The sequence below is a fragment of the Buteo buteo genome, chromosome 9, assembly GCF_964188355.1.
Source record: "Buteo buteo chromosome 9, bButBut1.hap1.1, whole genome shotgun sequence".
Lineage (NCBI taxonomy): Eukaryota > Metazoa > Chordata > Aves > Accipitriformes > Accipitridae > Buteo > Buteo buteo.
The window spans coordinates 32,077,443-32,103,783 of record NC_134179.1 but is presented as its reverse complement, the minus strand read 5'-3'; the positions used below and the strand labels follow the sequence as shown (position 1 = coordinate 32,103,783).

The window sequence follows — 26,341 nt, the reverse complement described above, 5'->3', positions numbered from 1 at the left end:
TCTTCAACTAGATCACGTTGCTCAAAGACCTGTCCGACCTGACCTTGAATGTTTCCAGGGTCAGGGCACCTACCACCTCTCTGGGCAACCTGTGCCAGTCTGATGGCTTCTCCTTGAATAAATACGTTTTAGAGAGAGAAATCCAGCTTGAGAACTTAATGAGAATTCCTGAATCCCAAGGGCTGCTTTAAGTTGTTCTTGGTCTTAATGGACTACTTCAGATTTAAATAGATGAAATTGGAATGTAACTGCATGGTGATTTCTATGTAGTATTTTTCTTGAGACCCTGACCCGGCAACAGCAATGGCCAGGAAAAATTAAATAGTGGTGTTTTGTTGTTTTTTTTTTTTTATTCAAGGGAACATTAAGTTTAGAGAGTGAGGAAAATTTGATGAAACCTTCATCCTATCTTGATATTTTTTCCTTCAGACTGTTTCAATTGCAAAAATGTCTGTCAGTAATTCCCTCTTTCCTATCCCCATGTTACATAACATACATTAGTGGATTCTGAAATTGTTTTTAAGCTTTCTTTTTTTTTTTCCCCTTTATGTAGTAATACAAACAATTTTGAGTAACATTCCCTTTTATGTTTCTATTGCTATTCCACTTAAGTGTTTCAATATCAGAAAGCTTTAAGAGATGAGTGCAGCTGGCAATAGACTGACTAAACTGGGTTGAAAAATACAAGATTGCCAGATTTGTCAAACAAACAAAATGTCACCTGACTATCCTATAATTCAAACAGGGCAATTCATATTTTTTCCATAGTACTAACCAGCAAATTTATCAAGTGTTTCCATATTTAAAGCAGCAGTTGCAGCTGACCATTAAGAGTGTAATATGGCTGTCCTTTTCTTACTGAAGAGAAATGCAGAGATCTTAATGTCAACTTAAAAGTTAAATCTTTCAAATTTTTGTCTCTTTCTAGCCCTCTCTTTAGATCACAGATGGCCAAACTGTGGCTCTTTAGCACCAAACATGCTTAAGAACAGTATCTTCCTTGCCAGAGTCTCATGACCGACAGCTGAAGGGTTGTGATCTGAAAAAAATCTCGGTAATTGGAAAAAATCTGCGTAACCTGAAAATCTGGCTATGAAGGGACTGAAATGAACACAGTCATGCTGAAAGACTGCCCCAGTCCCCATCATCAGGTTATCCTGAAACACAGCTATATGTTTAGCTTTGGAAAGGTACTAGGAGAACAACCAATGGCTGGGGGACCATCTCCTTGTCACCTATGATTGTACATACAGTGCTTTGTGGGTTTGAACCAACCGAAATTTGCTCATAGGGTGAGCAAGAAGGTTGGCTATCAGTCTTCTGGAACTCACATACAGCTTTTCTGTCTCTGATATTAATTAAGAGGAGTGAAATCATGACCATTTTCTGCTTAGATTTTGAAGGCTGGATACCGCTGATCCTTTGCAGGCACACTGGAGTAGGAAAGGGAACAACGAGTCATGTCAGTCCTATGTAGAAGTAATGTCACTCTATCATTTGCAAGCCCAAGCTGCAGACCAGGCTTTTCTTGTTTGCAACTGTATAGTACCCTAAACTTGGTGCAGGATTTTATTTACATTTTGCCTGCAACATTTGATAAAGGGCCTGTCATTTAGAAAGTGCCCTGTTTGCCTCAGGCAGACTGCATGGGAGTACATCCCTGCCAGAGCAAAAAACAACCCCAGCCCAAATAGAGCTATTTTCAGTCAAATGACCTAAGTTACTCAAGAGAGAAAAAGCAAAAAAGCACGACATACTAAAAGAACACTCCAACTAAAACCAAAACCTACTGCTAAACCTGCCCTCCCACCAAAATGTTGCAATTCATTCCCTGCACCTAAATTCCAAAAGTTTAAAAAAAAAAAAAAAAAGGACAACTCCCTGCCCCTCGCTACATTTACTGTTAACACTGTTCTTTTTTGTACTGAGTCTAACATAACAGGTTCATTGCCCATGGTACAAATAGAAGCAAATGAACAAGTGCTTCTTGGAGTATGCTGGGTTTACTTTTCTTGACTGAACTGCAATACAGTGTTGTACCTTCAGCTACTCTGAAAACATCTGTGAACAAATAATAGATGTAATCCATCATGTCTAAGAGTTTTCCTTCTGAATTTTAGCAGGCAAGATGCCTATGCCCTTCACCTCACTGAATACTGTGACTGTGTACAAATAATTACATAATATGCGTCCAACAGAAATATCTCTCTTTTAAAAATGTAACAGCTCAAAATCTTATCTTTCCATGCTAATGGCAGGGCCTGAAAGCTAATGAAACTGAAAGCTCTGCTTAGAGACAAAGGTCAAATTATAAACCATTCAAGTATGTAGGATCCCTAGTTAACTGCAATTTTGTCCTTTCGAGATTTCATTTACAAGATTATGTTTAAACAGTTAATTAGTCTAATAATCACTTCATGCTTTTGTGGCAGCACTATGCATGTTTCTGCAAGAGAATTGAGATAACTCCTCTCCCTGATAATGAAGATTCCCCATTGAAATCAAAGGTTTGGACCCATGACATGGTTGTTTTAAAGGTTGTTTTTATATAACACACACACACATCAGTCTTGCTACATTTTACAAATACTTATGACTCTCAGAAAGGAAAATACTGCAGAGTTCAGTTGCTTGTTTTTATAGTTTACTGATGAAAACTCATGTGAAAATTTGAATGGACTTATGAAGTTTACATTTCCATGTTCCAATTACTGTACCTCGGTTTCCCCAAGAAAGTAAAAACTTTTAAATGTCTATTTTACATTAAGAAAAGGCAGTGGGAGAACAACTTGGAGCTGAAATCAAGCACAAATAACATTAATTCAACTAGTACTAAATTAAACAGCCTTAGATTCCACTTAAACCTAAACAGGAACAACCCTGTAAATACATAATGCATCATATAGAACTCATGGCCACTGTGTTAGTCATTTAGACAGCTGGTTACTAATATTAAACTTTAAAAGCAACATGAAAAAAGTCAGTAAGAGCATGTTAGCTAAATCTGTACAAAGCCAGTAGAAAGCAGAAAAGTTTTGTTTTGTTTTGTTTTAAATCTACTTGGAACTGGAGACAAAGTTTCAAGAAACACTCTATGCAATAGTGAAAAATATTACACTATTAAAATCAGGCTTTTAAAATCAGTTTAAAAATAATCTTTTATGATTAAAAAATATTTATTGTCCAAAGTACAGTACTACTGAGTACCAGGACACTAGTACCGCCAGTTATACTTGCTCTTCAGATCACAGTTTCCCTTTCAAAGTGTAAATTTCTAGAACTCTGAACAACAGCAAAACCTCTGGAAAAGATAATGTGAAGAGAGAAAAAGAGAAGCTGAATAAAAAATCCAAGATGGTGTAGGCTGAGTTCAAGTATTACATGCAGTTACAAAACAGTCATTAATATGTACAGGACAGACCAGCTTCGATAAGTTAAGTCTGAAATACTTTCTTTACAGCCTCTCTCCTTCTCTGCCTTTCACTTGTAGCCATGCCCCTTTGATGACACAAACAGTGAGCAGACAAATGCACAGTCTGCTTTCTCTTATGTGTGTACATGTTCTTGTATTTAAAAACAGCAGTAAAAACAGTCTACAGTTTCTTTCAGACAGCCAAGAGATTTTACTCGTACTTAGTCTGCATCAGTAAAAAAAATTATTCTAGGATCCACAAATACCAGCTGTAAAACAAAGTATGCTGTTATCACTGTCAACTATTTTTAAACTGAGCAAACCCCAGTAATTTCTAGCTAAGGTAGTGATTTCTACATATCAATATTTCTATTAGTTTCCCAGCAAGCCAAGACTTCAGAAAGAACCATATAAATCAAAAGCAAACAAAAATAGCTGCCTGCCTTGTGATATCACAATTACAGTCTGGGAGATCTGAATCCACACTGCCGTCCTCCGCCATCCTCACAGCATGCAAGTCCTCTGCCACCACCATGAAATTTTCCAGCATTAAAAAGAAGAACTTCCACTCCAAAAGCCTGCAAACACTGTGCTTTGGGCGGGGGGAGGAAAGGGGACACACTTCTCTTTGCTGGTGAGTACTGTACAGAAAATGTTGCATGCCAAACAAATGTTAGCAGCCGTTGCTTGATAACATGAGACTGAATGGTGACAAGTGGTCATGTTTCTAAATAAAACTTGCATTCATCAACATGTGCCAGACTTGATCTCCAGGAATGTGGACCGTGAGTGCTAGGGGAGAGGATGAAAATACATACAACAGAGCCTTCTTTGCAAAGCCTGAGCAGTTGCAGCAATAGCACTGCTTCCTGGCTGTAAACATCTGTAAAGTTTTTTGCACCAGGCTGACGTATCAGAAAAATTCACCTGAAAGGATGAAAGTGTTCTAGAAGGACAGAATGAGAAGTCTCTGATGCAGAGACACAGCTACCTTTCTGTAGCTGTCTCTTCTGCAGTTACAGACCTCCTCAGAATGAAGAGGCAAATAAAAAAGGTGGGTAAGAAAACAGATTGTGAGAAACAAAGAAAGAGGCTTTTACACGTGAATGGGGAAGTTCCATTGTGCAGCATAAAATCAGACTGGATGCGTATTACCATACTATATTACTAAAGCATTTTCATACAGCACTTTCTACTTGTTCACAGCTGTAGGAAGCAAACCACTAAGAAAAATTCTCCAGGCAAGGGATGACTGTAGCTTTGCAGCAAAGCACACAGGCTATAATAATTTATTAATTCTGTCAGGGATCCAGAATATGAAAAGATATATTTTATTCTCAACACCAGAACAATTAGTCTGCATTTACCAGCTGAGTGCAGCCAAAATCATGTTATATGATACATTCCAAACTCCAAAATATTGTAACAGGAACACATCCTGATATATAACAACATATTCTAAAGAGCCTCTGGAGCTTTCTAAAAATTATCTTGGGGGATGCAAACCCTTTTGTCCAGTGGGAATTAGACATCACGACAAGTACTTTGTACATACATTAATCAACAACTTGGGCTTTACTTGCTATCAGCCTAAGCTACAGCTGAACTAGCAAGATTTCCCCAACCTAGCATCAAACATCTCCACCATTTACTTCCCAACTTCAGCAATGCAACATTCAAACCTTGCAGGGTTTTTTTTTCACTTCAGTAAGTACTAGAATGGAAAGGATTATATGTTTAATTGCATACTATAGTACTGAGCATGCTAGTTAAGAAGGCTATGTTGAAATAAATAAACAAAATAAATACTGGAAATAAAAAGTAAATAAATATTTTACGTAATTTTGTTTGGAACTAGGATTTGACACCCTGCTTCTTGATAACAGAATGAGAAAGTTTAAGTGTGTAACATTGTAGTTTGTATCTCCCCACCCCAAGAATGATACAGAATCCTGAACCCTTACCTGTCCCTATAGAGGGCCCTAAACTCTAATACTGAACAGACAATGCAGATCTTCTAAAGATATGTTTTGCAGTTTCTGAATGCACTTTTCACTAGAAACTTCCTGAAGGTATTATTTGAACATTTGTCTGAGCAGGTGTTTCGAAAGACAAACACAAAAATGCAGCAAATATACTTTATATTCAACAACTGGTGATGTATCACATCCTCTGAAACCAGCAGGCTCCTCAACCGTAATGCACCACTTCCTGATTTAATTGGTCTGTAAGAAATATACAGTGTTCATTACTTTAAAATGAACCACTATAAAAGGAGCTGGAGCCATCAGAATGCTTCTGCTTGCGTAAAATTTACTGCTTCCGTGTTTACAGATTTCAGAACAGGAATGCAGTAAAACCATATGAAAAATGAACGGATGAATAAAGACGAAACTAAACAAACCCTTTTGCTACTAACAGGACTAAAGTATTACTAATTCGTATGTCCTTGCATCACAGAACTGTAAAACATAAAGTATATGTACATTTTATGAAGTGCAAAATTGTGACAAAATTATTGTTAGCAATGGGAGGGAGCATGTAGCATGACTCAACAGAAAGTATTGGAACAAATAAACCAGTTTCTTCACATTTCAAACAACAATCCTGTATTTCTTTAAGTTATGAAAATTGCTGTCATATTTTTGACCTTGAGTAAAAAGAATCTTTAATCCCAATGGGCATACATCTACCTGCAGTTACTCTTCTCCGTCAGTGAAAAACTAATCAGGCAGAAAAACTAAGACTTAGTTTTGGAACTGCTCTTCTTGAAATCCAAAACTATAAATGCACTCTTTTGATTCCTCTGCTAAGAATTTTTTTAGAAAAACTACATTTTCACCCAGTTTTAAGCACTCATTTGAAGTAAAATGGTACTGGAGCAAGTCTCAATAAATCTGACTGCAACTGATCTATGTCGTTCTAGCAGACAATGTTTTGAATTGACTCTTCTTGAAGAAATGATGTCAGGTACTGTAAAGTAAACCAGGAAGTTCAATTTCACAGAAATGTGTTGATGGTTAAGAATAAACTCATTTCACAGTTAATGCTGAAAAGGCAGATAGTAACAAGATTTTAAATTCATGACAATCAGCATACTAATCTGTCCCACTCAGCACTTAGAAACAAAACAACTGTTTTACCTGGCTGCAATAAGATCTAGAAGATGTTGCCACCTGTCATTAATCTTGCTGAGTTTGTACTCAATCTCTGATGCCTTACTTTCATGGCTGGCTTTAGCAAGTCGCTCTCCCATTTGCTGGAGCTGGATTTTGTTCTTCTGGGCTACAGCAATTTCCTCTTGATAATCCTGGACAATAAAGAGCAATCAGAAGTCGGGGTACTTATTTTGAATAAACTCTGCTCTGCACTACTACAGGAACCATACAAAAATACAAGTGAATGTTCTTTCTTTGGTGATTGGTACAGTGGAGAGACAACCTCTTAAATATTAGAGGTATAACCACGAACAACTTTATCAGAAGAATGAAAAAAAAAAACCCCAAACCCGAAACAAAACACAATGCCTTCTAAAATTGTAGCTGCTCTAGTTAAACTCATTACAGGCAATTCTGATTGGATATTTAGTAAAGCATTCAGATGCCTTTGACTTTGCATTCAATTAATTTTCTAGTATCCTGGGAGGTCCTACCTCAGGAAAGACAGGAAAATGCTGCATTGCAAGAGAGCATAAACCACACAGTCTTACTGGAACTTACAAATATCAGTGTAAGGCAAAACCTCCATTTCAGCTAATTCAGTATCCTCTTTGCAACACAAAACAAGTAAGCAGTTAAAGAACAGTATGTAAGTGTACATGACCTGCACTATACCTTTTTAAGTTTCTCAATCATTTCTTCTATGAGGATGTCGCCATTTTGAGAAACCTTACTTTCCATTTGTGTCAGCCACTCACAGAGCTCCTTGTTCTTCTCACTGAAGACAGCCCACTCATTCAGTCTCTCACTAACTTGTTGTCGACGTAAGGAGACCTTAAAACATTTGCGGAGAGTAAATAAAAACATAATAGTAGACGTATTTAAGAGATGCTTGAAACACTTTGTGCCTTGATGTAAACTCCTCTGGCCCTGCAAAAGTGCTCCAGCCACTTACTTGCCATTGAAACAAACTGGAGCTGTACTGCAAAAACTGTGTGTGACTCTCTGTGAGCTTAGAGGTAAGCGTTAATCTCAGGTTTCCTGTTAGCTACATCCTATGCATAGACAGAGGCATCCAAGCGTTATGCTCAGTAGCCTGTCAATGTCTTGTTTTATAATGCCTCTAACCCAAAAGTTTCATTAGAAGATAAATAATAAATTTTATTACAATTTTTGCTAAAGTATATTAATAGTTTCTTTTTAGTCTAAGAGATCAAATAAAAAAGGAAGATATAAATGCTTGACCAAAGCAAAAAAATAGATATATACATAGCATAGGCCAAACTCCAAAAGACTGTAATTTGTTCATGAACATGATTTGTAAGTAGAAAACTAAATCAAAGATACAGTAAATTCTGCATAAACAATTTTCTACATGACTCCGGCTACACTCATTTCATAGACAACTCTTTCTCCTGAATAGGCATGACGCCTTGAGAGATTCCAAAGGACTGAGGTGTGCCCTGGCAAGAAAGAATAGGCATAAAACATCAAGCAGGCAAATGCTGTAGTTCATACAGGAGGAAGGAAAACATTGCTATGTTTAAGAAATTGCTATAGCAGTGGTACCATCTCAGACTATGAATAGTAATAGACAAAGGAGGACATTGAAATCAAAATAGCAGCAGAGGGTGAGCAGCAAAGTCATCTCTCCCGTTTCAGACCTTTGTACAACTACTTACTTCCTCCCCATTGTAATCTGCGTTGTTTCTGACTTTATATCAGCATTTCAGCTGAGAAGATGAAGACTGTATCTGCTTTTTCATAAACAGAAGGGATGTGTTCTTTAACTACCTTGTTAGGTTTAACAGGGGCATACACATGATCTCACATTTCCTTTTTGCGGTTCTAAACTTGATGGCAGCTTTCAGGAAATAAGCAACAGTTGAACAAAGTGTTGCACTAGGTTACATCCTGAAACATTCAGTATGCACAAAACTAAGACAAAACTTCTTTACTTGGCTCCCTCCTTTACCATAAACATACATGCAGTGACTACACTGTAGTTTAGATGTATCTACATTGGCTCATTCAAATGCAACTAACTTATAACAAGTTCTGTGCTGTTAACTGTGAAGCATTTTTCCTACTTTGGGTATGTTTTTGAAGCCTTCACAGGTAAATTACATGAGGTAACCATTTCAAAGTTAGTCCCAGTATACCTGGACTGCAATCTCTGATGAACCACAGAAATAACATTAAGATAATCTGAAAAGCTGGGTGAGGGAGGCCCCACTACCTGGATTTCTAAGTGCAAGATGGAGGCTAGAAACACACTAATAGCATGATGCACCCAAAAAATCAAACAGTACTCGTCAACTCATTTCGGAGCCAAGCAAGTCACCGTCAGACTAAGAGAAATGCAGACACCAATGTCTGAAGAATCAGAAGCTATCAGCAGAACTGAGGGTACAATACAGTAATGTTGAGCGGGGAGGAGACATCCTTTCTGAGTACAGCTCCTCCACCAAAGCACAGTAAACTGTATTACTTTTGTGTTTTCCCCAGCCAGCCACAGCCCCACAGCACACAGTGTAACTTTTTTGTTGTTTTTTCAAGGCTGCTTAAATATGACCTCATGGCCACGACAAAGTTCTAGAAACGCTAGCAGAAGGAAGCATTTCAACGGATGTTTTTCCTGATTCACCAAGAGTTCAGGTCTGAATCTGAGTGTGCCTACATGCGTCTTTTCTAAAAGCTGCCACTTGCACTCAGTTTTTCTCCCAACACTTCAGTAGCCTGCATAGTCACACCAGCGCTCAGTACTCTACTTGCCTGGTGGCACAGCTCCTCCCACTGTCTGTGCAGAAGCTCTATGCGCTCACTGAGGATTGAGATATCATCTGCACTGATATATATAGACAGGGTGTCCTTCAGCAGAGAGAGGTGTGCGAGGTCATCTGTCCATCCTTCAACAGCATTCTCTAACTCCTTAAAAGAAGTGCACAAGAAAAAAGGACCAGTTTACTGACAAATAAAAATTTGAATGCATTGATGAACCATGAAGACAAGCATTGTCATCCCACTGAATTAAAGTCATATCTGAGCAGACCCACCATTTCAAGTGGACTGTTTCAGCCCCAATAAAAGAAAAAGAAAACACCAACCCCATATGTACTGGTATTTTCAGGGTTATGAGAGGTAACTCCGCAATAGAGAATGATACGTCAGTCTTGTAATAAGTAGTCACAAACTAATATACTACTCAAATCTCTCCAAAGTTCAAAAGTATTTGAGAATTCCAAGTATTGCTTTGGAGTTCTCTGTATTGAAAATATTTTCAAGTTGTAATCCATTTCTAAACTGCAAAGAATATAGCACAAAAGTGTTATCTAAGATCCCCCCCAGTAATCTCACCTCAAATAAAAAGCACTAAACCAACAGTTTAGATACCATGAGTTTAAATTTGAAGTTAGAATTTCTATAATTAAAACACACCACTATTTAGTGCTTCTACAGTACTTTTCAGATCCTGTTCTGATCTCACTTTGTTCAGGTCTATATTTACCCTGCAGGATTTGCATTATAGTGAGATCACTCAGGTATTATGCTGTCCAAATGTTACATGGATAGTTTCTTGTCACAGCGATGGCCAACCGGTTTGCACAGTCAGTAACGTGAAGCCTATTAACAGTGGAAGAGGTTACTGCACAAAGGCAGGCGAAGATGATTGATACAAGAGTCAACAGAGAACAAGTGCTTTACCTTGCAACGAATCTGCTCAGCATGCAACTCATCATGGTGTTCTGGCAAAGGCTGAGAAAGATTTTTTTTGAATGATCTCAGCTTCTCCAGGGAGTCTCCTATGCCCTTTTCGGATTTTTCCCAGTCCTGAAGGCAGAATGTTTATTAGACTTCAATTCAGATCTGGATTATACTTATGTCAGTTGATTTGCCTAACTAACCACTAAACAGTGAAAACTTTTTCATAAGAATAACATGCCCTGAAATCCCCCTCTAAATAATACTCGTAGTCTCAGAGCTCGAGTCATGTGCACAACTGTGTCAAATTTTTTGTGTGTAGGTCTCTGCTACTAGAAATACAAAAGCCAAAGCTTCCTGTTATTACTATGTTGTCTAGATCCAGCTCCATCCTTTCAGAAAGCCTCTCCCTGCCAAAATTATTTTCCCATTCCTTTCTTTAATGCCTGTATTAAACACGCCACTGTTCTCTGACAAAAGCTCAATTCAGGTGTATTAATCTCCAGAAAAAAATAGTAGTTGGGGATACCGCAAACTCAGGTCAGATTGAAGTACCTGCAGAAGTACAGAAGAAATCACACACTTACTTTCAGTAGTAAAGCAAGCTCTTTCTTTTGTTGCTCCAGTTGGGTGCTAACTATCTTCCAGCGCTCCTGAATTTCAGTAAGCTCTGTCTGGAGGGCTGCCTCAGCTCCACTGTCAGCAGAGAGCAGCAGTTGCTTCCCAGCTTCCACAGTGAGGATATAACTCCCTTGCTGCCTTAGGAGAACTTTTTCTTTAAGCTGAAAATATTAACAGTTCTCTGTCAGCTTTGTCTTTTTAGTTACAATTAGCAATTCAGTATAATTCATTATTAAGCCCATACTTTAATTGATTGCATACCTTGGCTTAAGCATGAGCTACTGCCCAAATGTTTTATCCTAACATTTTCACAATCATTTACTGCAACAGACCATTAGAAAATTTCTCCAAGGAAACACAGACATGAAAGACTTCTTTCTCCCCATATATAGCAGTATCTCAATTGCTCTTAAAGAGAAATACTTCCTCTAGAGCCTATTATGTTTATAAGCTTTATTATTATATGTATCTTCCAGCCAAAAATCTTGAAGACACCAAGCTGCTAGATACTGTTAACTTCACATGAAGATGGACACTCAAGGTATCCTTTTTTGTTAGCTAGAGTGCATTCCTCAAACAGAACATCGTTGGTTTTTTCAAGACAGTTTCAGTGTGACGTTAGCTACAAAGCAAAAATAGAAGCAAACAAGGCTCGAGAGAGAGGGCCCAGTAAGTTCTCCGCTGCGTGTTCTTTGTGAACTCCAACTTTGTTTCCACCACACTGCTGCTTCTGAGGCTATGCCAGTTCCACAGAAGAACTAACATCCAGTATTGCTTTCTGCAAAGCAGATATTCTGAATCCAATACATTTTTAAAGAATGTTTTGAATGATGAAGGCTATAAAAAAGGTGGGGATTTTTTTTCTCTTTCTTCAAACACACTGGACATACCTGCACTTCATCCAGTAGCGCTCTGGCTTGCTGCAAAGGGATAGGAGCATTGCCCAGCCCACTCACTGCCTGAAAGGATATTTCCACCAGCCACTTGCGCAGCTTCTCTGCCATCTCCCTGTAGCGTTGCCACTGGTGAATCTGGCTGTCAATGATCCCCCTCCTCTGCTGTGCCCGGCGAATTACTCCTTGCCATTGATTACTTAGAAGAGTCAGCTTCAGATTAAATTCATCCCTATTATAAATAGATAAATAAGTAAAATACATAGTAACCTTCATACTTTGATTTATTTGTTTAACAAAATAAACTGAAGGGAAAGGGAAGATGCTTTCTGGCTGTCAGTTACGAAACACTAGGAGAAAAGCACTGAAGTCTCATGATAGCTGACTAAGGATGAGACCTTCACACTTCACGTACTGGCAGAATCAAAGGGCTCCAATTATTGAGACCTTAAAACCCCCAAACCTTTAACACACAAAACTCTTCTACCTTCTCCCCAGAAATATTCAAAGAAAACCCACAAGTTTTGCCAGTTTGGATTAGTCAAATTCATGGTAAATCATGGAGATTTCACAGTTCACCCCCAGATTTACTACTGACCTCAAAGCAGGCATAAGATAGACATAGCATTAACGAAATTCTCACATCCCAATAAACAGTTTATCTTAGGACCATGAAACCCTTAGCAAAGTCAAAGCATATGCACAAGTGTGAAGCCATTGGTGTTTCACTGATTCTCATTCATTTGATGACAAGCATTTAAAATAAAATCTCAGACAGCAATGAATTCCTATTCCATCCCATTTAGGTTGCAGGTGTTCTTAAATAGTAGTAGGGAATCCTCTTGGTAGAGGCAAATCACCAGCTGGCATAAATCAAGTGTAACTCACTAAATCTGTCACTGCAGGCTCCTTTGGTGAAAGTGACATTTTGAAAGTACATCAAAATAGACATATACGTAACATGCTTGATAATCCAAGACAAATCTTTGTCAGAGAAGCAGCCTCAAGGCTGTTGTATTCCCAAATGCATTCACACATTCACATACCCCATAGCATCCTAAAGAACACTGTCTTATTTAAGAACTGGCTAATTAATAACTTAACCACAGTGATAGTAATCCTACCTCAGAAGAGCATGATCTGAGCACTGACATCTGCTACTTTCTCTGTTCAGAAGTCCCCCACTAGTCTAAGTATTACTTCACATAACCACCAGCAGCAACAACACAGGAATGTCTACCTGTCATCCACCTGTCCTTGTTCTAGGAGGTGCTGCCCATCAGAGATAATCGAATGCAAAATCTGCTGGCGGCTGAACATCTCTGCCTGGAATAGCTGTTGTACAGGAGACAAGGATGTTAAAACAAGATCTTACATTTTAATTCTATCTGTATGCACTGGTAAGAATGAGTTTTTGTGTATTTAATCTCATTTCAAATTAATCCAATGGGAATTTTGTCATGAACTTAAAGAGAAACACATTTAAAAATCTTATTGTGGAGCTACTTCTTGCAGAGTATTTGATAGTGTTCTTTGAATACCTAGGCTCTTATGAATGACTGAGCCTGAACCAGAGGGAAACTAATTGCTCTATTATCTCATGAACAAAACCACAACACTGTGGGGTTGGGAATTTCAGAAAGCTGACCAAGAAAGCAGATATTTTACTTCCTGTCACATCTACTCCTGTCAAGTTGGGGGGGCATGGGTGAAGCACAGGAGGCAAACAGCATCTACCAGCATTGTTGACAGATTGAGAGTAAACAGTACTCAACTGGTTAAAAAACCCCACCGAAACCCAACAAACCCAACCCCCCCCAAAGTGATAATTTTAATATTTTTTTAAGAGAATAGGTGAAACAAAAGTTTATCAAGCATGAGGAACTCTGATTAGAGTGGAGGTGTTCAAGCCCTACCCCAAAGCAGAGACATTTCTGTCAAATTCCACTGGCTCCCTGCACGTACACTGTCTCTGTACACAAGAGGAATACTCTGTTATGTGGGACCACTTGCCTCCCCAATTTCTTCTCATAGGTAGATCACTATGAATCGCAGAAATAGGAATTCAAAGGAGGAGGAAAGGAGGGCAGATGTTGGAATGCACAATACCAGCACACTGGAAAAAATTTCAGTAATTGAGTTGGCAAGGAACTTCCCCTTCCCCTGCCAGCACTTTCTCAAATGCTTGTCTTGGTGCATTCCCACTGCACGGGAGTCCCAAGCAATGTACCAGGCTTGCAAATGGATATCTGGAGAATTGCACAAGAACGACTGCAAGATCTTCCTGACAGACTGATGCAGATGCCAGTGTTAGTGCATGATAGCTGAAAAAGCTATCGCCTCCGTGTTGTTGGTTTGTAAAATTTCACTGGGAAGTTATTTCTAAATAAGGCCAATGAGGTAGTTAGTGTCCTCTTTGAATAAACACCAGCAAAATTATGAGTCAGCACTGGAAAGCTGGTAACAGAGCTGGTGGCATTTCAATATCCATTCTGGGAATGCATGTGGAAACAGAATATTTTCTCATTATCTTCAAAAATACAAAGCCAAACAATCTGGAAATTCATCTCAAGAAGTTTAGATTTGACCCTTTCATCTGTGAGGAGTGGAAAGAAAATTCTTCATAAGTATCAGGAGGCACTGCAAAGAACATTGAGTACTGAATACGTACAGATTATATAAAATGCCAGAAAGCTTTAGGTAAAAAAAAAATATAGTTTACAACATTTAGAAAATCAGATATTAGTTGTCTAAATTCTGAGGGATGACTTCATAGCTGTAATAAAAAAAGCTTCAACAGAGTGCCTGAGTAATACTCATCTGAGCTAACTGCTCAGACCAAGGTTTCAGGAGAGAATTAAGCTGAGATCTCACGACAATTGAATTCAAGAAGATTGCCATTAACCTTTTTCAAAAAATTCTATCTATGACTGGATGCAACAACAGTAGGAAATTATCCATTTAGTAATGATTTCTGGACATTCAAATCTCAAAGACCTGAGATGTCTCAACTTACAAAGGCACTGTCCAGTTAATGCTGGCAGCACCAAGAGGAGATGAAATGGATGACATTTGTAAAGGCAAAGACAGTTAAGTGGTAAAGCAAATGTATGCTAAAGCAAGCAAAATCAGTTGTGACTACATTCTGCTATCAGACATTCATCCAAACACTGTGCTGTGAGATATAAGGCAAGAGCAGGGGGAAGACATGACTCTCCCTATGATCTGGCCTGAATCTCTGGGTAGGTCAGCTGAAAAAGTTGTGGGAACTGAAACTACTGTGGCCACATGGGAGCTTTGGTATGAAAATTGACTTGTCTTACTTGATCTTTACCAGGATTCTTGGCAATAACAATATGGGTGGAGAAAAAATGTGCAACACTTGACTTCACTGAAGAATCATAAAGGCATCCTCTAGTAAAAACGCTAGTTCTTGATTTGTTACAGTCAAATGACTCCAGCATACAGCAAAGGTCAAATCAGTTTGTTCCCCAAGGAAATGTTACCAAATGGAGGTCCCATGATGAGTTTTATAACTCAGTATTTGACAGAAAAGTCTTCCTTTAACATGCTCTTCAGATGCCATGTATGTTGGCAATTTAATAACAAACAAACAAAATCAGAATAAACTGAAAGAACAGAGATTTTGTCCAGTTAGGACTGAAGACAAAGGCCAAACTGCATGCGAATAGTTAGGTTCTACAGGAAGACCAATAAAACCTTTGATTTCCTTGGTACAAACCAATCTGAAGTAGACTAAATGCAGGAGACAAGCAGTCATAAGCATACATTATACACAAATGCAGACAGATACTCAAGTCCTCCCCCAAACTGGGTGTTACTGACGTATTTGCATGCTTCTGTTTTTAAGTTAAGATATCTTCAGACAGTGCACGCAAATGTAATTCAATTCAAGGCATATTATTTTATTACTCCACAAAAGAATGTGCATTCCATTTATGTATAAATAGTATGTGTTGTAAGTATGTATAAATACACATGATGACTTGCCTCATGTGCCCTCTGTTGCTCTAAAAGGCTCTGGTAATTTCCTGAAATCTCTGCAGCCAGCTTCTGCTCAGTCTGAACTAATAAATCCATCCAAGTCTCGCATTTCTCCAAGAAGGTCTGCTGCTGCAGCAAGAAAGACTGCAGCTTACTGAAAGAAAGACAGATGCATTCAGGTAAGGTCTCCTCCTCTCACACACAGTGTTAAGAGTCTTGCAAAAACTTTCCAGCAGAATTCCAAAACACATGGTAACACTTTTCCCACTCAGCTGCCTCATTCAATTTGTTTAGTCAATATTTTGAAAAGTGGCAGTCTTCCTCATTTCAAATTCTGTTCATGTGAGGCAAAACCAACATCTCAACTCACTGGCTTCGCTCTCAATTATAAGTACACCAAAGAAAAGGGGCTTTGGTTAATGAAATATCTAAAACGTTTTTTTATCCTGCAAAAGGTATACTTTCTAGCTGTTGTAATCTAAGAAAACTATAAAACAATCTTAAACTATCCCCACCTGAATCTCTCTGTAGTCTGAGATGAGATCAGAGACCAATGTCTGTTCAGGTTCTGCATCCTTTTGATTTCTTTATCATTCAGAGGAAGCCTGTAACCCAGCTCATTAAGACGGTCCAAATCCGGGGCCATGCTGCTGAACTTCAACATCTGACTCTGCAACAAACAATAACAGTGATAACTAGGAAGTTCAGTAATTACACTATTACAGACTGCAAAATCATGAACTAGCACTCAGTTAAATTGGGAATGGTCTTGGTTGCCACCAAGTGGCAAGCAATCCCTATGCCAGGGAAAACTGCATTTAGTTTTCAGCCTCTGGTCCCAGAGCAGGAGAAGATTTATGCTTGTGTTTAAACATGCACAGAGAAGTAAACTCAAATTGCACTGAAGTGTTTTGCTGAATTGGGGATTTACCACTCAGAGATGCAAAAGTAGGCTAGTGTTTGAAACTATATGTATATATTGTCAGAAAAGTGAGCCTTTTTCCTGACTGTTAGGCTGGCACATTCCCATTGAACTTATTCAACTTTTTATTTTTAGTTTTTTGTTTTGCAGTACAGAAATATCCAATTCACTACGTTAGGAAAATGTCCTGGTTTTTAGCATGCCCAAAGTGGAATTAAGTGTATAATTAATCCTGATAGAAAAATAATTGAAGATTAAAATGACAAAAACAGCCCAGATGGCAAAGTTAATCAACTTCCTGTCAGGACCTCTGAAAGAAGAGGGGAAAAAAAAGCCCTCACAAAAAGAAAGAGTGAAAGAGCTCAAATGGAGATCACACAGTACACAGTATGAATGTTTCTTCAGTATATCAGGATACCCAAAATGAATAGATGACTTCATCCCTAAACTAAATACCACTGAGACACGAATTGCATAAATTCAAAAAAAGACGAGAGGAAACAAGATGAAGGAAATCTCCAAAAACTGCTAAAATTTCCATTCCCATTTTGGTTTGATTTCTAAACAGTTTGGCTTTCCTTTTCTTCTTTATTCAGGGGCAAAGTAACATGGACAATCACTCCTTGACAGCCATCAAACTTCTAAATTCTCACTCTTACACTTTGCATGAGTGACAATTCTTTAACACGTACAGAATGATTGTACGATATTTGTGCATACCCTGTATTACAAATAACAAGGCCAACAGAAAAAATTCAACACTTTCTGCATTTATTAGTCACCTTGAGTTCCTCCATTCTACTCTGTATTGCTGAGAGATCAGATGAGTGACTGGGGTCCTGTCCTTTCAATATTTCTTCTGCTTCTGTTATCCAGGCCTCAAGGACTTGCAGGCTCTTGGCAAAGGTTTGATAGTCCAGCACTCCAGCCTTGAATAGAAACCCACAGTTTAAGAACTTCGGCCCATAGCATCCATATTGATGTTACATTCCTGGTTATTCTCATTAGAGATCTGCAAACAGCCATAAGGGCTAGGAGCAATTGTAACTGCTGCTCTGCTCACAGACTGTGGAATTATTGCGGGTTTTTTTTAGGTTAGAACAGAGGATTTTTGATCATAGCAAAAAGGCAATACTTCAACAAAATATCTCCTTGCCTTGAAATAGATAACCTTCTCTACCTTTCTTTTATGAAACTAACTCCTCTGTTTAATTTATTGTCAGCAGAGAGAACCACTAGTTGCTATTATTGCAATTTTAAATTAAAAACTCCTCTTACGTTTTGTCTCCTCAGAGCACAGTGATGTTATAAGCACATTCTAGACAATACTGGATTTCTTGGGTAAATCCTCTTGCCACCCAAACAGAACCTACTAACTTTGTTGCTTTCTCACCCATATACTTTCCTATGGAACACATTCTGCCACTTCTTTGTTGCTCTTTAGTCCCTGGTTACACAAGCAATTAGCATCATCTACTGAACAGGGTTTGACACAAATGGTAGGTGTCAGCCTGGTCACTAACATTAATAGGAACTGTAAAAATCAATTCTACACAATTATTCAGAACGTCTCATTTGTTTTACTGCTAAAGAACTAGCTGGGAAGAGAGGTTGTCTTCTGGGGAGCAGTAGCTGTGGATCCAGCTGTTAGCACTATTGCTGCCTGAAGAAAGCATGGTGCCCTTGGCATTCCAGATAGACGCTTTCCTCCATGAGGTTTGCTATCCTTTCCCCAGAATTTGGACCTTCTTAGAAGGTCTCTATGCTGGACTTGAGTGTATTTTCTAATCTCAGTTTTGGCTTGCAGGGAAGTCTAGGAAATGCTGACGAACAGGTAACACCACCCTCTTTTCCCAGGCAGTTTTAGGTAATTTATGTGTTTTCAGGTACCACGGGATGATCAGATTCAAGGACTGAAAACACTCTCTATACACCTGAAGTACAGCCTGTTGCTTGCGGAGAGCCTGTTCCAGGGTTGACAGATTCTGGTTCAGAGAAAGGTGATCAGACTGTATGGCAGCTGCTGCTGAAGCCTCCACCTGGCTTTTTAGCTCTTCTCCCAGTTCTTGAAGAACAACCAGTGACTCCTGTGCTGTCTTCAAATCTGTGAGTACATCCTGTGGCAACATATTGAATAAAGATATGAATAGTTAACCTGACACTGTACTGATGTCATCCTCCCCTGATTTAAAGGAGGAATGAAATGACTGAACTCCACCACTGTATGAAAAACTTACATTTACTACTGTATTTCAATGCCAAAGTATCCACTCACACTGTATGAAAAGGAAATAATGAGCAGAATAAAAAAAATGTGTCAAAGTACCTGTGCACAGAGGAACAGAAAAGTGGTGACTGCTCAGCTACCTCTGAGCAAGTCTGAGTTAATGATGAGGCAATACTTGTTGAAACAAATGTTTTGAATCTACTGACACGCTGGTCCTAAGCAGTGGCAGCCCTCACTGTGGGTCAGTTCAGGTCTGACGAGACCTCCCTTTTTTTCCTGCTATGAATTACCAGGAGGGATGAAAAAATAACTTTTGTAAATGGCCTAACATAATGGTTAAAGAATGGGACATCAGGAAATGAAGAAATTATTTGAACTGAACAATTTGAATTGCCAATCCAGATGACTATGGCAGCAAATGCTCAAAAAGCTCATTAATGTATTAATTTTTCTCCTTGCAATTGTTTTGCTTACACTAAGACAACTAACGTTTTATGTCAATGACACTTAACATTAACTTAAGCTCCAAAGAAGCAAAATGTAACCACAGATAGGAGATAAACTATCCTGCTGCCTTGAGATACAGTCTTGAAAAAGGAAGAATCTCAAAGTTTCAGAGTAAATGGTGTCCTTCCATAAGGAAGGATAAAGACATCCCCAGAAAATACACAGTCTCTTTTCATTCAGAATTGAACAGCCTTGACTGGTGGGAATATAGTCAAAGGATCTTGTGTTCCTTTCTATTATAAGGAACTCAATAGATTTGGTAGAGATATTTTCCCAAGAAAGAATCCCTTCGATAAGCAGGGACTTAAGAATGAATCAAATTATATAAATTATCCACCTTCTCCAGGGAGATGACTTCAGATACAAGCTTCTGAAACAACGCCACAACAAGTAATGGAGGGATCGGAGGAACAGTATGAGAAACTCATGAGATTTGGGTAGCAGACATAAAGCTGTCTCTCCTGTGCCTGAGATGCGTCACTAAAAAGAAATGTGTTTGTACGCAAGTTTCCAATAGACCAAGTATAGAGTTTAGTAATGGAGAGCCTCTTGTGATTTTTAGCCCACAGAGCCGTGAAAAACTGCAAAGCTTAACTGAACATACATTGCAGTCCTGAATCCAAGTAGTAACTTCATCATCAGCAAAGTCTTTGTTGGTGGCAGTCTTCAGGAGCTCATTGGCCTGGTCTTCCCGCTGACGGACAGTGGAAGAGCATTGCTGGTAACAGTCCTTGTACCTCTGCCACAGCTGGAGGAGGCCCTTACTGGCACGCAGCCGCTCTGCAATCTCCTGCAGAAGGTTGTTCCACCTGGTGAAGAGATTGGAGGAATGATCGAAGCCTTGGAGTCCACAAAAACTATCCCTGCCCTTCTTCCTCTCTGCCATTTCCCATGGTCTTTTGGCTTTTAAGAAATTTGGTAATAATCAAGATCCAGACATTTGGGGAAAAAAACAAGGAATCCAAGACATATGCTGACAGGCTGACCTGACCTGTCACAGCAGGTCTGATCTGTGATACATCCTGGATGCTGTATATTAATGCTTGAGGTCAGAGCTGGAGTGCACCTTGTGAAGTGAACCTCCTGCTATTTCCACTTAGCACACTTTGGTTCACTGCACAGAGCATCCATGACTGATGATGAACTACCAGTATGAGATTCCTGCAAGGGCCTAAGAGGTCCAAACCAGGTGTAAACAAGAAACCATTTCTTCTGCTGCAATTTCCTCCCAAACCCTGACAGAATATTTGAAGTCATAAAGCTCTGCATAACTCCCTTCTAAAAAACTCCCAGACCTATTAAAACTCTTTATATTTTTATTATCCAAATAAATATCTAATTGCCCTTTGAATTCTCAGCTCTAATGGCAACCAGAAATATGTACTTTCTCAAATGTGCTGGTATTTATCAAATTGCCTCATTATTTTTGTACTAAAGGAAACCACAATATTTTTCAATTATTATTATATTATAAAAATGGTGAAGTGAAAATTCTGTCAGTCATCATTGAAACTGTTAAATCCTACAGTAACTATTTTGAAATGGGGTGAATAATCCCTTCTTCCACTTCCAGATTCTAGGACAGGATGGACCACAGATTAAAAGAAATTTGGCATGATTGTGTTTTGAAAAAAACCCCCAACTTCCACCAAACTAGTTTTTGCTTTTGCATCCTGCCTTTCTGTTGCTTCTCTGAGTAAACCCTTACACTAGTTCTGGCCTGGATTCAAAGCTGGGGAAGCTGTTTGCCAAGCTACTGGTGAAGGCTTAGAACTTCTGGCCTATCATTCCCTTCCTACAACTAGAATTAGCAACGTAAAATCTGGGGAACCTGGTGCATGCATAGCAAACAAAATTTTCAGACAGAATTCTCGCATTTTAAGTGCAGTATTATTTTCCAGCATGGTATTTATGAATCTTGGTTGGCAGCCATGCATGGAGCGAAACTACTGACAGTAATGTCCAAATACTTTTCTGGAGAAAATGATGTTTCATTTATCATTAGTAGTAAATGAGATAGTTCTGCTCCAGCCCTCTGCAAAATTAATAACCCTGCCCACCCCCACAAGCCCCCCAAACCTCCAAAACCATAAAATAATAAATCATGGCAAAAATAGAAACGATGGACAACTGGGTCAATGGATAAATGCAAATTTACCACTGAGAGTAAAGTTCAATACACAGACATTTTCTACCTCATATTCACTTCTTTCAAAGTGTTGGTAAGTGTTTCAGTCACTGGTGGGTGACATTCTTTCAACAATTGATTGGTCACAGAACCAAATTTCTGTAAGCTTTTTTCTTGCTTTTCCAATTCACCTTGTAGGCTCTAAAACAGAAAAATAATAATAATAAGATACATGAGGTATTACAATCGTATGATGTAGAAACATTTTGAAATAGTGTGTATCAATTACATCATGCAGGTTATGAAGGCAAAACTTGATTTCACATGTTTCATCTAAACATAAGTTTGTTTAATATAAAGACTCTTGTTAGATTCATTTGATTCAATATCATGGTGTAGGAAAAAGTAAATTTTAACCTAATATGTTCGCAATATGTAAAAATTTTGTAAAAGAAATTATTCTATTCAATTATGATATTCTTATTCAATTATTCTTGCACAGGAGGAGTAAGTGCATGGAACTACTTCATAAATAAAAAGTTAACTCATGGATGAAAATAAATAAAATAACATTTTCCTGTTTAGAATGAGATGAAAAAAGTAACAGCATAAAAAAAACTTTCTTCTGAAAATAAGGTTCTTGCTCTTTCATTTATCAGTCTGAAGTAACGCTGGCACAGAAAACGCTCCTTTTTTTTAAAACCTTAAATATTTGTATGCGTATTGTTACAGTTTGAACAGACCAGCAAATCTCAACCTGATTAAATAGTATAGTCTAAATCTTAATAAGCAAAAAAGTAATTTTCTGTACTTACTGGTTTACTGATGACTCCTCTCTGACACATAAAAAGTGAAAACCTAGAAGAGTGGCTGTTAAGCGTATTGATGGATGCTCTTTAAATCTTTGTTTGAAAAGTGCTGTTCATGCTTAGGGAATTTGGCTTCATATATGTCTGGACTTCAAATCACACAAAATATTTAAATGATAATGTAAACTTAAATTTGCTGGCAAATACTAACAACACTAGTTCTTGTTACTTTAAGCATCTGGAAATGTTTGCATAATTATTTTTGATTCCAAAGACAATAACTTTGTTTGAAATAAAAGGTTATTCTATGTAATAGAACAAAAATTTTAATAATTTTAATTATTTAAATTAATTTATTTCAATTAATATTGATTTATAATTTTATAATTATAGACAGGAGTCTTGTATTTTATGCTTTTCTTACAGTGGAAATTCACTTGAACATGAGTGTCTTAGCTTTTGGAACATTATTTTCTTTATCTTCAATCTACTGCAACCACAGGGTTGGGGGGGGCATTTAAAATGTGATCTTAACATGCACCAGTAGCTCAGAAGCATGATGAAGCAGAGTGAGAAACTTTAGTTTCAATGGTCAGTAGCATGATTTAAAAACTTTTAACGATGTGACAGTACAGCTCAAAATTTAAAGAACAGCATAAAATATCCAAAGAGAAAACAACTATCACCGTTTTATTTTTCTGCTAAATGAAAAATGCAATGGCTATTTGATAAAGTGTTCTCTTAATGTCATGTGATTTTACTGTGCCAGTATGTCTGTACTTCCATTTCTTATGAACCAAAATGTATAGTTAGCTGCACCCATGCAATGAGAACAAAATTAATCCTTGAATCCATCCTTAGTATGTCAAGAGGCATGGTATTCTTTTCACCTGAAGGTTACCAACTTGGACTTTCACAGCTTCCAAAGAACCAGTAAGAAGATAAAACCGGGACAAAGAATATCTGGCTTCTGTCAGGTAACTATTCAGTTCTTCATAAGTCACTTTATAAATGCTCCACTGATCAAGAACAGATTGCAACAACATCTTCAATTGGCTAACCTAGAAGGAGGGAGGCAGAAAAAAAAAAAAAAAGTAAATGAAAAGCATTCAGGATATTTCAGTTTTCTCTAAATTATTTCCTTCCTTTTGATCTCAGATATTACTTGTTCTACATGCCTAATCTTAAACCTGTTGGAGAACAAAGATTTTGCATAACCATCAGCTGGGCTTACACTGGGTATAGCATAAACTTCTGCTTGATTTTATGAAGCTAGGATGGCAGGGACTGAGAAGATATCAAGTCCATTCTAGTTTGGTCCAAAGCAGGACCAAGAGAAATTGCTTAAGACTATGAAACACATGTCCCTAAGGCAGGCAAATCACCCTATGAAAGTCAGCAGAGAGGCTAGCGCTAACACACTGCGTTCCTCCTGAGAAGGTGGACTGATGTTGATCAAGCTTTGGATGATAACAATTAATGCTGATCTCTTACTTATTCTGTGAGACCTGTGTGCTTGAAAATGTTCCTTACAGATCATTTGGTACCTTTCCAATAAATATCAAGAAGCATCTAAAAAGCTTCAATTACAAGAATCAAAAGCATCCTTGAAATAGGAAATATTATACCCATTTTATGTGGAGTGTACACACAAACTTGGGGATGGATGGAAACTGGGACATAATTCAGAATCTCTTCCCCTACAATACAGAAGAAATCCACTAGCTGCAAACTGCTAATTCTCCCTCTCCTCTGTTCCCTATTCCTGGAACTATAATTTGCCCCTTGATGGTTCTTTTACCATGTGATCCAAATTGGCCCAGGAATGGTTAATTTCTTGCAGTGTATTCATAACAGCAGAAGAGACTTCTTCCTTCTTGTTCTGTATCAAAGACAGACCACTCTGTTCTACATTTTCTACTTCTTTTTCCTTTGTTCTTATTGCTTCTTCTAATTCCTGAAAAGAAAAAGAAGATACCTGAATCTGCCTGTTTGTTTAATTAGCTAGGTAATGCCTTGAGATAGAAAAAATGCCCATAAGCTCCTTAGTTTAAAAAATAGGAAAGTCACGCTTGCATACTCTGACTTTGTATTCTCAAGAGAATCATAACTTATCAGCAATTTTATATAATATTTTATGTTCCCTTTAAAGCATAGTTGTTTGCTTTAATTTAAATAGAAGCATGTCCTCTAGATTAAACTTCTGTGTAATCTTCTGCTCTCATGTAAGAGTCCAAAACTCATTAAAAATAGGACAGCAGTTTGAATACATGGGAAAATTTTTGTGTGTATTAGTTTGTCCTAGAACACTGAGAGGGCTTTTTAATTAGTCCAAAGCTGGCTCAAGCTTCTGGAAAAAACTGAATTTTGCCACCCAAGGAAAAGGACAAAATGACTTCCTAGGGAAAGATGTCAATTTGCCATGCCTCCCCACATGAAGTGGAGTCTTTATTCCTTTGCCAGGTCCCAGCAAAGCCCCTCGCCCGAGGACAGTGAGCCTTCCCCTTTTCCAGATGACAAGTTCATTGGAGTCCAGCCAATGACAGCAAGCAACTGACTGCAGGAATTTTCCTTATTGCCTCCTCAAGGTTGCATGCCATTGGGAAGCATTAATGAGCTCAATAGCATTTTGCTCTGCTCAGCGTTCCCACACACTGACCCAAGAAAATGGGAAGAAAATAAACGGTTGGCGTGAAAACAAGTGAAGATGACGGGGCTGAGTACATAAGCACTGAGGCCATGACAACTTGTTAGTGGCTTGTTTTGCTGCTTCAGGCAAGTGCTGACTGTGTTGTTGACTTAAGATGAACCTAGATCGGCCGTGGAAATGCTGATTCAAAGTTTGCCAGTTTTATCACGTTTTATCAACAAGTGAAGTGCAGAAGCTCTGGTATGTAACATTCGCTAGTCACAAAGCCTGTGATCTCCCTCATGCCTCAATAGCATGAGAATGAAGTTACAAAATGAAGGAGAGAGGACAAGAAGACTTGGTGAGCAATTGTGAGTCATATAGCATGCTCCCATAAGCTCATTGCTAATGAGGAAACTACCTATATCATTTCACAGCACTGTGCTGGGAGATCCAAGGATCTCCTGCAATGCTCTGACTCATATGGAAGCTGTGGAGCTTCAGCTAGTGCAAACATTGAGTCGGAGCAGAGGAGGGAAGTATGGCTTCTAGCCTTCAGGCCAGCACAAATTTGTGTTTACCTGTCTGGAGATAAAGTAGTCAGCATAATACGGAAAGCAGACAGAGAGGTGAGAGCAATCTTGTGATGCCCCTACATTAATTAGTACATCTTGCAGTCTCAGGTTATATTTTAATTTTCTGCAAACATTTCCTTACTGAGAGGGATGGATCATAAGGGAAAGAAAACAACACACCAAAACTCCGGGCAAACTGAAAAGCCATGTCTTTCAATAAATTACTCTGCCTATAAATCCCCTAAAACCCAACAACACCAAATGAACCACTGCCGTAACAGAATTTACATTTTAGGTACTGGGGAGAGTATTTAGAACAAAATTGTGCCCAGTCTTCGAAACACTTTATATTAACAGAATTTGTCACTGCACACATACAACACACTTCTGTCTATATACATATATATGAGAGCATTTTTCCTGTACTGTTTTTTCTTAGTTTTTTCTTCTCTATTATTTTACATTTCTTCAAACTTGTAGGCATAACCTTGTTCCAGGCTACAGTCTTGGAATAATACATCTTTTTTTTTACCAGCTGAAAACAAAGCAAACACTTCTAAGTTGTATCTAGTAAATCTGACTTTTCAAAAAGTGGATTTTAACACTAAAAAAGGCATTTAAGTTTGTACAAGGTTGCTCCAAAATTCAGAATGTAAAATGGGCAAAAGTTTCAAACACCAAGAACAGCAAATATTTCTGGTTCTCTGTGAAAAGGGGTTTCCTATTCATCATTTTAAACTCATAACTGAATTA

At 38.2% G+C, this 26,341-nt stretch overlaps 1 protein-coding gene and 1 long non-coding RNA gene across 5 annotated transcripts in view; one reads left to right on the top strand and one right to left on the bottom strand.

The window, feature by feature from the left end:
- The window catches only part of SYNE1 (spectrin repeat containing nuclear envelope protein 1), a 319,748-nt gene that overhangs the window by 33,908 nt on the left and 259,499 nt on the right, over positions 1-26,341 (bottom strand). The window contains exons 114-128 of one of the 2 annotated variants that reach the window (XM_075035971.1): positions 24,186-24,341; positions 23,275-23,445; positions 21,643-21,776; positions 20,052-20,256; positions 18,648-18,830; positions 17,496-17,642; positions 16,307-16,461; positions 15,798-15,945; positions 13,027-13,121; positions 11,784-12,018; positions 10,860-11,054; positions 10,276-10,401; positions 9,346-9,501; positions 7,246-7,404; positions 6,556-6,722 (exon numbers count right to left, since the gene is read on the bottom strand). In XM_075035971.1, coding sequence (XP_074892072.1) covers positions 6,556-6,722; positions 7,246-7,404; positions 9,346-9,501; positions 10,276-10,401; positions 10,860-11,054; positions 11,784-12,018; positions 13,027-13,121; positions 15,798-15,945; positions 16,307-16,461; positions 17,496-17,642; positions 18,648-18,830; positions 20,052-20,256; positions 21,643-21,776; positions 23,275-23,445; positions 24,186-24,341 — 2,432 coding nt within the window. Of the gene's footprint in view, positions 1-3,855; positions 3,989-6,555; positions 6,723-7,245; positions 7,405-9,345; positions 9,502-10,275; positions 10,402-10,859; positions 11,055-11,783; positions 12,019-13,026; positions 13,122-15,797; positions 15,946-16,306; positions 16,462-17,495; positions 17,643-18,647; positions 18,831-20,051; positions 20,257-21,642; positions 21,777-23,274; positions 23,446-24,185; positions 24,342-26,341 lie in introns of those variants that run through there. The other variant, XM_075035972.1, reaches the window with a different exon arrangement.
- Positions 3,907-26,341, top strand: part of LOC142034516 (uncharacterized) — a 52,740-nt gene continuing 30,305 nt past the window's right edge. The window contains exons 1-6 of one of the 3 annotated variants that reach the window (XR_012651673.1): positions 3,907-4,046; positions 11,370-11,434; positions 13,053-13,186; positions 15,825-15,970; positions 18,600-18,819; positions 20,010-20,149. This is a non-coding gene — a long non-coding RNA (uncharacterized LOC142034516). Of the gene's footprint in view, positions 4,047-11,369; positions 11,435-13,052; positions 13,187-15,824; positions 15,971-18,599; positions 18,820-19,793; positions 19,977-20,009; positions 20,150-26,341 lie in introns of those variants that run through there. The other 2 variants (XR_012651674.1, XR_012651675.1) reach the window with 2 other exon arrangements.